Source organism: Pteropus alecto, unplaced genomic scaffold, assembly GCF_000325575.1.
Source record: "Pteropus alecto unplaced genomic scaffold, ASM32557v1 scaffold312, whole genome shotgun sequence".
NCBI lineage: Eukaryota > Metazoa > Chordata > Mammalia > Chiroptera > Pteropodidae > Pteropus > Pteropus alecto.
The window spans coordinates 3,072,142-3,083,011 of NW_006433948.1; the positions used below are offsets into that span (position 1 = coordinate 3,072,142).

At 39.5% G+C, this 10,870-nt stretch overlaps 1 protein-coding gene and 1 non-coding gene across 3 annotated transcripts in view; one reads left to right on the forward strand and one right to left on the reverse strand.

The window, feature by feature from the left end:
- Positions 1 to 10,870, forward strand: part of TAF1 (TATA-box binding protein associated factor 1) — a 58,915-nt gene that overhangs the window by 29,048 nt on the left and 18,997 nt on the right. For both annotated transcript variants that reach the window (XM_006908541.3, XM_006908542.3), the window contains exons 29-32: positions 1,674 to 1,741; positions 2,805 to 2,927; positions 3,666 to 3,758; positions 3,841 to 3,925. In XM_006908541.3, coding sequence (XP_006908603.1) covers positions 1,674 to 1,741; positions 2,805 to 2,927; positions 3,666 to 3,758; positions 3,841 to 3,925 — 369 coding nt within the window. The remainder of the gene's footprint in view (positions 1 to 1,673; positions 1,742 to 2,804; positions 2,928 to 3,665; positions 3,759 to 3,840; positions 3,926 to 10,870) is intronic.
- On the reverse strand, positions 7,441 to 7,559 carry LOC112477162. The gene has a single exon (XR_003045345.1). It is a non-coding gene; the product is annotated as a 5S ribosomal RNA (ribosomal RNA).

A 10,870-nucleotide genomic window follows, 5' to 3' on the forward strand; every position in this document is an offset into this window, starting at 1 on the left:
CTACACTCCGGCATGAAGTCCCATAAATTGTACTTTCTAACTTTTGCTGGAACGTGTCCCTCCCTTTCAGTCTCCACTGATACTATCTCAGTTGAAGCCCTTGTCACTTCTTGTTTGACCTCTTGTGACAACTTCTAAACTTTTCCTCTGCTGCTTGCCTTAATTCTTCACACTGTTGACAGGGTATTTTTTCCTAAAACACAAGTTTGAAAAATTATCCTCCAACTTAAATCTTCAGTGGCTTTCTATCACCTATGAGACCTTTGCCACGTGGCCCTTCCTGCGTTTCCAAGTTCCGTTTCCTGTTTCCCCTCCACACGGACCTGTATTCCAGTTGTATCAAACTACTCAGCTTCCTGTCATGGAATGTGCTGCTTACGTTTCCATGAACTTGCTTGCTTCCGTGTCTGCACACTTTCCCCTCCCTCTGGACTATTTTTCTGTTTTATTGTCTACCTAATGGACTTCTGCTTTCATTCACGATGCTGCTCGAACATCAGTCACAGCAAGTCTTCCCTACTCCTCCCCAGTACATAGATTTAATTGTTGTAAAACAGCTTATAACATATCGTATATGCAATCCTGCCATATTTTGTAGCAACCAGTACATTCTTTTATTTGCGCTTATACTCAGTTTTTTAAAAACTTTCTTAGGGGAATCGTCAGACATATGCAAAGGTGGAGAGGGGAGTAAATAAACCTCAGTGCGCCTATCCACCCAGTTCAACGATTGCCGGCTCGTGGCTGCTCTCGTTTATTGTTCAGTCTGCATTTCCAGACATCGTATCATTTATCCATAGATACTTCAAGTACTTACACGTCTGTCTTACAGTGATTTATTTTCATGTCATTCTTTCTGACTAAACCAAGAACTGTCTAAAGTAGGAACTGTGTCTTATTCTCCCGTTCTCATCATTGAACACATCACAGACAGTCGTTAAACATTTGTTGAATGAATAAACAAGCAAATGCCAGATGAGTACTTGAGAACAGAGCTGAGGTTTAAGCTTTGGGGAACGCTTACGTGAAAGGATAGGCAGAGGAAGAGAAACAAGCAAAGACTACTGAAAGTAGTCAGAATTACTGTCTAGATGAAAATGTTTTAACTATCCTGATGAGCTTACATTAGGGCAGCCATAAGCAGTGCGTGTAGAAAATAGTTGGAGGATTTTCTGAAGCTCTTGTTCTGGATTTCAGGGACACTTAACAACAGTCTGAGGTGGGATGGAGATTCTTTTATGACAGAGGTTTTGGATCAGTCATGTGTTGGGAGGATATCACAAACCATGAGTTCTACAGACAGAAATTGCAGTCACAAATTCTAGATACTAAATATGGAAAGATTATAAATCATGCATTTATCTCCTTAGCCATCCTGAAATGATTTGTTATTCTCCGTCCGTAGTATCATTTTCAAGACATTAGTAGTACTCGGGTCTGGATATACACAAATAAAGTTAAAAATAATTCAGTCATCTGCGTTATGTATCTGCTGTGTGTTAGGCACTAAAAAAATGGGAGATAAGACTGGTATATCTATCTAACCCAGCAGCTATGTTGGTTCCTGGCACATATTTGGTGCTTAAGTAAATGTGCTAAAAGTCTGGAGAAGTGTTAGTAGCTCTTGCTTCTCATTTTTGACAGTGTCATCTCTTATTCTTTTTATAATTTAGGGCCAAAGCACTCACTGACCCAGATTTCTCAATCAATGCTGGATCTCTGTGATGAAAAACTCAAAGAGGTAAGACATTTAAAATGAGAGACGGGCAGTAGAATTTGAAGGTGGTGGGTAGCAAGGTTGAGGAAGTAGGGAATATAACAGAACGAAGAGTGGAGAAATGTGGAAGTAGCAGATCTTGAGTATGTTAGTCTGGAAGGGACCTTACAGGTCATATAGTTAGTCCAATTCCCTTTTCTTGTAGATGGAAAAACTGAGGTCCATAGAAGAGAATGACTTGCCTTGGGCATCATGAATATTAAACAGTGGAGCTAGGATTAGAATCTAGAACCTGCATAACTCTTTAGAAAGGGCCAAGGAAAGTGACTTCCCAGGGAGTGTCTGGAGCTGAGAGACAGTTTTGGCAGGGAGGAATTGTAAGTTTTAAAAGATTATCTATCTGTATTCTATGTTGTTACCAAAAGAATATGGAAACCTTATGAGCTTACAAAAATGCAAGTATAAAAATGTTAATATTGAAGGAGACACTTTATAAAGGAGGATAATCACATGGCCAGTAAACATGAAAAGATTCTCAACCTGATTGATCATAGGGGAAATGCAAATTTGGACCATAATTAGATAACCATACACACTAATCAGGAAGGCTAAGATGTACAAAGAAGATTGACACTAGTAAATGTTGGTGAGGATATGGAGCACTTGGAACACAAAAATTTTTTCCTGGTATGATCTAAAATGAATTTCTTGGGTTAGATTTCTTTACACAGAAGTCACTAATCAACAGTAGTGTGTTCAGTGTTTCCAACAATAGTTTTACAGCAAAAACAACATGATATTAAAACCTCACTTAGTGAAGGTGTGTTTTGTTGTGGAAGCTAAGATTTTGATGCCTAGAGATGTATATTTTTGGTGACCTACAAGAACAGAATATAGACTACCTGAAGGAGTGGTTGGTATATCCCTTTTGATCCTTTTAATGGACTATCATTTATCTGGACTTTTTGCCTGCAACTAAATAGTCGACAAGGGCAACAGGCAACCAAACCTTAGAATGTCCTTAATTTTCTATGGTGATCATACCTCAGAGAAACTTCTGCCTTTGCTTTGCTTCATTTCACATCAGAAAGAAGATAAATTGGCTCGTTTAGAAAAAGCTATCAACCCCTTGCTGGATGATGATGACCAAGTGGCATTTTCTTTCATTCTCGATAACATTGTCACCCAGAAAATGATGGCCGTTCCAGATGTAAGTGGTCTCTGTGCTAAATATTGTGAAAATAGTGCAGGGGAAAGGACAGTGGAGTGTGTGAGTGTATGTATGTTGGGGAGTCTAGAGGGTGGCGTTTGTCAATTCAGACTCATATATAATTTTAAAAGCATTATCGTTGAAATCAGAGAGGCCAGCAATCTGGATATAGACAGGGTTTTTTTTCTTCCTATTGTTTACAGTCAGTATTTGAATGTTCCTGAATAGCCCCGAAGAGAAATTAGTATGCCAGTGAATGGGAAGCTTTGGATTTAGAGGTGCTTCTTGACAGATGACAATTTGATAATTACCCAGTGTTTGTTGTCTTTCGTTTCTTTTTTTGTGTTTTGCAACTTTATGACACAGTTGCTTTGTCGATTGTTTGTATCATTTTGTTGTAACGTTCCTGCCTAGGAATTCTGAGCTGTTTCCTATTGTGTTGCAGGCATATATTGTATGCATGTCATGCTATGAAACTTTTAGATGGGACTAGGGAATAAGAAATTTTAATTGTGAATATGGAGCAGGGATTCTTACTCTGTCAGGGCATAGGAAGCCTTGAAGGAAGCCTGTACTCCTTAAAATCTATACAGAGTTTTGTGTGATTATGCGTCTTTGTAGGAAAAGGGTCTCTAGCTTTCGTTGGAGTCTTAGGAGTATTTGCAGTCCAGTGAAAGTTGAGAATCTCCAGTATAAAGAATGGTTTCCATTTAATTTCTCGTGCTTTCTTTTTACTAGTCTTGGCCATTTCATCACCCAGTTAATAAGAAATTTGTTCCAGACTATTACAAAGTGATTGTCAGTCCAATGGATTTAGAGACTATACGTAAGGTGAGTGATTTGATCGAAGATGTCTTTTTGGAATCAAGTAACTTTGTATGTGTATCTGAGTCTCTGATTCTTTTAATCGCAGAATATCTCCAAGCACAAGTATCAGAGTCGAGAGAGCTTTCTAGATGATGTCAACCTTATTCTGGCCAACAGTGTTAAGTACAATGGTGGGTATGCCTTCTTGTTTTTCTCTATTTCCATCAGTCTATCTATCTGACACTAAAGCAGGCACACATTTTAGAGTGTGTGTCCTGTAAAGTTTGTTAGTAACTCTTAAGGATGTAAAAGCAACGTACATTTAATTTTTAAACTCTAGAAATCCCAGAAGAATGAGACGAGAGTAACAGTCCAATGGATCTTACTTTGGGCTTTGAGCCATCAGTGCTCTCCACGAGAGGCGGACCCTCCCCTGTGCCCCAGGTCCTTAGATGGAGCTTAGGGAGATGTGTGACTGTACCCCATGGCGAGCTTCCTCAGAGCATGGAGCTTTTTTCTAGGATGTGAACCATTTGAATAACACATACCAGTCTCCATGCCAGCTACTTAATCTAATGACAGGATTGACACCGTCACTGTCCTCGTGTCATTCACGATCCAGTGGACAGAGAAGTACGGTTAAACATAGCTCGTTGAGAAGGGCTGCAGTGCAGGGGTGCATAAGGCGCCCTGGAGAAGAGAAAGCGTAGCGCCCTCTCCCGAGCGTTGGGGAAGGCTGCATGAACAAGCTAATAAAGTTCAGTCTCGAATGACTCACTCGTTCAGTAAACGGTGACTGAGCACCTAATATGTGCCGGCACTGATAGATGCTACAAATATCAAATCAAGTTATTATTAGTTTCTTAATTTATTATTTTTTTTGATGACGTTGGTTAATGAAGTCCAGTAAGTTTCAGATATGCAATTTAACATTCTGGGCAGAGAGCTCAGAATGTTCAGCATCACAGAGGAATGAAAGAGCAGAGCAAGTTCCGGGAACGGGACTCCACTGGAACCGGCGTGTTTCACAGGGGAAAGTGGTGGGAGGCGAGCTTTCCACTTTCATTCTGTCTGGGTTGGGTTTTGCTCTTCGGAAATGAGAGCGTGGAAATGCCTTTGGTCAGGTCAGTTACCCATCCATTATCGTCTTTTGAAAACTCCTAAAGCTAATTGGCCAGAATTCTGGTAATAAAAGTGTTGGCAGGCCCACAGATGTCTACCAGTGATTATAACGGATGATAAGCAAGGAGTAGTGTTACAGAAAGGCCGCTGGGCCTGGTCATGGCCGGCTTAAGATAAAGGGAGGATTTGCGAGGAGCTTATGTAAGGCAATAAGAAAAACCCAGAAGGTGCTAATTAAAAAATAAGCAGAGGGCAGATGGGCAAATCACAGAAGACAAACATTAAATAGCTAATGAATGTAAATATTCAGTGGCACCTCGGAATCAAAGAAATGCAAATTGAGACAAAGAGATACCAGTTGTTTTTTTTTTTTTTACCTAGTAGATGAGCTGTTTTTGTTTTAATGGAAGTAGGCAATGCCAGTGACGCAGGTGCTCTCACATATTGCTGTTGGCAGTATAAAATCGTAAGACGTTTCTGGAAAGCTCTTTGGCAGCATTGAGAGACTTAAAAATAGTTAAGCGAACAGATTTTGTAGTCCAGTAGACTCAAATTTGAATATTGGCCGCACCGCTGAATAGCAGTGTGACTGGGTACGTAACTCAGCTTCTGCTTTCCCATCTGTAAGGTAGGGGTAGTATAGTGTCCTCCTCAGAGGGCTGTTGTGAGGATCAGATAAAATGATGCATGTTAGTGCTTAGCACATGGTAATAGGATGAAACTCTATTCTGGTCAGAGATGTAGATGAAGGCATCTATAATAATATTATTTGTATTAATGAGAAATGACCTGAATGCTTAATGTAAAAGGAACGTTTAGTTATTGTGCCATCTGTGGGATGGATTACTATGTAAAGGTTGAAAGCTCTTTTTTTAAAAAACTAATGACAAAAATGCTCACAGTCTTAAGTGAGAAAAGCGGAACACAAACCTGATTATTTTTTGTTTTATATTAGCTTCAGGTGTACAGCATAGTGGTAAGACATATAGTTTATGAAGTGATCACCTAATTAGTCTAGTACCCACCTGGCAACACACAGTTATTGCAACATTACTGACTGTATTCCCCGCGACTGTTTTGTAACTGCCAATTTGTACTTCTTAATCCCTTCCCCTTTTTCACCCAGCCTCCCAACCCCCTCCCATCTGGCCATCACCACTTTGTTCTCTGTATCGTGAGTCTGTTTTTGTTTGTTTCTTCATGTTGTTCTTTAGATTCCACAACGATGTGAAATCATATGGTGTTTGTCTTTCTCTGACTTATTTCACTTAGCCTAATACCCTCTAGGTCCATCCGTGTCATTGCAAATGGTAAGGTTTCATCTTTTATGGCTGAATGATATTCCATCGCATATATACACCACCTCTTCTTCATCCAATCATCTGCTGATGGACACTTAGGTTGCTTTCATATTTTGGCTGTTGCAAATAATACCGAAGTGACCACAGGGCTGTGTATATCTTTTCCAATTAGTGTTTTAGATTTCTTTGGATAAATACTTAGAACTAGAATTGCTGGGTTATAAGGTAGTTCTATTTTTAATTTTTGAGGACCCTCCAAACTGTTTTCCATAGTGGCTGCACCCATTTGCAATCCCACCAACAGTGCACGAGGGTTCCCTCTTCTCCACATCCTCGCCAGCGCTTGTTGGTTGATTTATTGATGATAACCTTTCTGACAAGTATGAGGTGATATCTCATTGTGGTTTTAATTTGCATTTCTCTGATGATTAATGACATTGAGCATCTTTTTATATGTCTGTTGGCCGTCTGTATGTCCTCTTTGGAGAAATACCTATTCAGGTCTGTCCACTTTTTAATTGGGTTATTTGGTTTTTTTGTTGAGTTGTATAAGTTCTTCATAAATTTTGGATATTAACCCCTTATCAGTTGGACCATAGGCAGATATCTTCTCTCAAACTCAGTGGGTCGTCTTCTCATTTTGTCGATGGCTTCCTTTGCTGTGCAAAACTTTTTAGTTTGATGTAGTCCCATTTGTTTATTTTTCCTTTTGTTTCCCTTGTCTGAGGAGCAATATCAGAAAAAATATTCCAGAGAGCAAAGTCAGAGAGTTTGCTGCCTATGTTCCTTCTAGGATTTTTATGGTTTTGGGTCTTACATTTAAGTCTTTAATCCATTTTTAGTTTATCCTTGTATATGGTGTTAAAAGGTGGCCTAGTTTCATTTTTTTTACGTGTGTCTGTGTAGTTTTTCCAACACCATTTATTGAATAGACTGTCTTTACCCTATTGTACATTCTTACTTCCTGTGTCATAGATTAACTGACCATAGAGGCAGGGATTTATTTCTGGGCTCTATTCTGTTCCATCGATCTATGTGTCTGCTTTTACGCCAGTACCATGCTGTTTTGATTACTAGCCTTGTAGTATAGTTTGATATCAAGTAGTGTGATACCTCTGACTTTGTTCTTTGCTATGGCTTTTGGGGATCATTTATGGTTCTACAGCCATCTTTCTTTCCTTTCCCTTTCTTTTCTTTTCTTTTCTTTCTTTTTGGCAACCCTTGGTTGACCTCACAGATTGCAAGGACCTTGTCAGCTTAAATCCCTTATTTTTTATTTTTTATGCCGACAGCACCTGGTCTTCCTAGGTGGTCTCCCATCCAAGTACTAACCAGGCCCGACCCTGCTTAGCTTCCGAGATCAGATGGGATCGGGCTTGTTTGGGGTGGCATGGCTGTAGACTCTACATATATTTTTCGATTATTTGTTCTAGTCCTCTGAAAAATGCCATTGGTATTTTGATAGGGATTGCAGCGAATCTATAGATGGCTTTGTGTATTATGGACATTTAACGATGTTAATTATTCCTATCCACGAGCACGGTATATATTTCAATTTGAATCTTCTTCAGTTTCTTTTTTCAGTGACATAATTTTCCAAGTAAAGGTCTCAAACTCAAGTGGCCCACGGGGAGGGGCCAGGCAAGTAATATAAATGAGCGAAGTGAGCCAGGTGTGGAGAGTAGTAAACTGGAAGAGTACATATTCCATCCGAAGAGGCGTGTACTTTATTTCATCTGATTGTTGTCCTAAGGAAATGAATATCCACTGTTGCTAGGTATCTTAAGTTTTCAAGAAAAGCTGAAAATCTGGATTTTTTTTTTTGGTGTAACATTTTTATATGCCAATTTTTACATGTTCGCAAAAAGTTTTTTTAAACTGTTTTTTTTTTTTTAACTCTATGGGCCAAATAAAAACATGTATCTGCAGGCCAAATTTGACTCCAAGACAGCCGATTATCAGCCTCTGGCATAGTAGAAAATGAGCCTCAAAGTAAGGACTTTTTACCGAGGGGAAGTAAATAATGATTTGGTAGCAGCAGTGGACAGCCTAGAGGCTGGCATTACCCCTCCTTAACCAGTGGATGAGGGTATAAGAAACTTCTGAATAGGGTGGTAAAGGTTAATGGTGTCATATGATGAGAAGTGTGACATCTTTTGTACTAAAAGGACATCCGTCATGGAGTTGAAGGCACATATGAGCTGTTTGCTTCTGTCGGGTACTGTACACAAAGTCATATTTTTGCTTCAAACTTTATTGGTTTAGCCAGATAAGAACCTGCCTCTGTTTTAATTAATAGTAACAAAGTCCATGTAGAGTCTATTCTCTATTTTAAAATTTATTTCAAAAAATTTTACTAACCTGAATTAAAAGTGGTATCTCTAGTTAAAATTATTTTGACTCTTTCCTTTCAAATCCTTCACATGCTATTACACTGCATGTAAGCATATTTCCATAGCATTTTTTATGCTTTTATTGACTTATCCTATGTAATCATATCTGTAGCCCATGCCTTATGTTGTATATAACCAGAGTGCCTAGCCCTGAGGTTAGGCCCTTAGGTAACAAGTGCAAGATAAGGAACACTCCAAGTACCGCTGCACCTGAGAAATATGCAGGACACCTCAGAGGACTGAGTCTTGAACTTAAGTGGTGGTGACGGACTGTCCAGTGTATTAGAGTTCAAGCCCTTAGGTCTTCCGGCTACCGCATAGGTAGTGATTCAATCTCAGAGCCTCTGTTTATGTTCAGGTAACATTTGAAAGGAACATTAGTCATCAGGGAAACCCAAAACTTGGAATTGGAGCTGTTTGCAATAGTTTCAAGGCACACAATATTGCAGGTCTGTGAAAGGAGAGTCATACAGATAAATCCCTTTTGAAAACAACAATGGCATTTTTTGCCAGTCTTAAGAAAGCCATAAGGTCGTACGTAGTGGGCGGAGGCTTTAATACTTAAATGTTTGATAGAATCAAAATGAACTGCATAGTCTGGACCAGTAGGTGATGCCGAGGTACTCATGATGAGATCCATTTTCCCAGAGAATTTCCTAGTAAGTTTCTCCTCTAGTGAGTGGTCTTCACACCAAAAATCAGCCTTAGTAAGAGGCCATCTTCAGGGTGGATCCAGGATGGGTAGGTCATGTGTCATAGAACCCAGGAGCCTGGAGCTTTAGAATGCTCAGTGGGACCCTACAATCTAGATCAGATATAAAATAAATTTACAGAGAAAATCTCCTTGGAAGAAGGTTTTTTCCCCCTCCCCTTTTGTTCGAGTAACTCCCAACCCTATGTGAGCTCTGATAGCTGTTCTATTCATAGGACGCTTGGTGGGGTGTCGTCCTGTACATGCACAGCTTAGTGTTCAGCCAGTGACTTAAGGGAGCCTCTGCAGATCTTGTTATTTTTCTGTGGAGCCCCCTCCTTTCCAGCTCTGCCCTGCAACTCGCAGCTGTCTTAGCCTCCTCAGACTCCAAGACACTGTCTGTATAGCTTAGTGAGGCTGCTGTACCTCACTGGGTTCAGTAGAAAGCCCTGGACGGTTTTGAGGCTCATTTCCTTCATTTCTCTTCTCTCAGGGATCATAGTCCGACACTTCTGTTTGTCAGTGTTTGGAAACAGTTGTTTCATGTTTTCTTTTTTCCAGTTTTCTGGTTACAATGGGGAGACTAGTCCAGTAATACTTCATCGTGCCCAGGTCTTAGAATTTTGTTCATAGTGTTTTCTGACAGAGAAACTTCATTTATATGTAGCTGTATTTATCAGTCTTTTCTTTTATGGCTTCTATCTTTGGTATAATTGTTTATAAGACCTTCTCTATCCTCAAAGGTATCCAACTAAACTTTCTTCTAATACATATAATATTTAAATATTAGAATGTTTATCTAAATTCTTATGTAGCCTTGAACCTAAATTACTTTGGGGAGAATGTATATCTTCATAATATTACATTTGTCCATATAGGTTATGTTTCTTCATTTATTCACATTTTCTTTTGGATCTTTCAAGAAAGGCTTCTTGTTTTCTTCATATAATTTCTAGGCATCTTTTATTTAATTCTATATATTTTATATTTTTTGTTGCTGTTGAGCATGTATTTTTGTTGTTTATGCCTAGGTAATTTAAATGTTTCGCGTGTGATATTTTTTTCCCCTATGGTTATTACATCTAAAGGTTTCGGTCTGTTTGTCGAATGTGAATAGATGATTCGGTACTGTTCATAGGTTCATGTAATACTTAAAGCGTTTCCATATACAGCCATCCGCCGCTTAACAACGGGGATAGGTACGGAGAAATGCACCATCGGTGATTGCGCCGTTCTGCAAACCTAGAGGTCTAGCCTGCTGCTGCAGACAGACTGCCGTACTTGTACTGGCAGCGCAGTAGGTGTGTTGACAGCAGCGTCACCACCAGCACGTGAGTAATGGATTGTGCCACGACATTACGAGGCAGCAGCAATTTTCAGCTCCATTATAATCTTATGTCCTATTGTTAATGCAGCGTGTGACTCTAGTAGCTTCTCAGTCTATCCTATGAGACGACTCTGTGAGTTTGGCCATCGATAAATAATAAGATTCTTTTTTTTCTGTCAATGACTCTCCTAAGGTTGGTGTCAAGATATAAATATTTCCTTATAAAGGTTAAGTCTCTCATATGACCGAGGAGAGTAAAATCTCCCTCAGTCCTGCATTAGCCTCTTACTTTCATCTTTCTC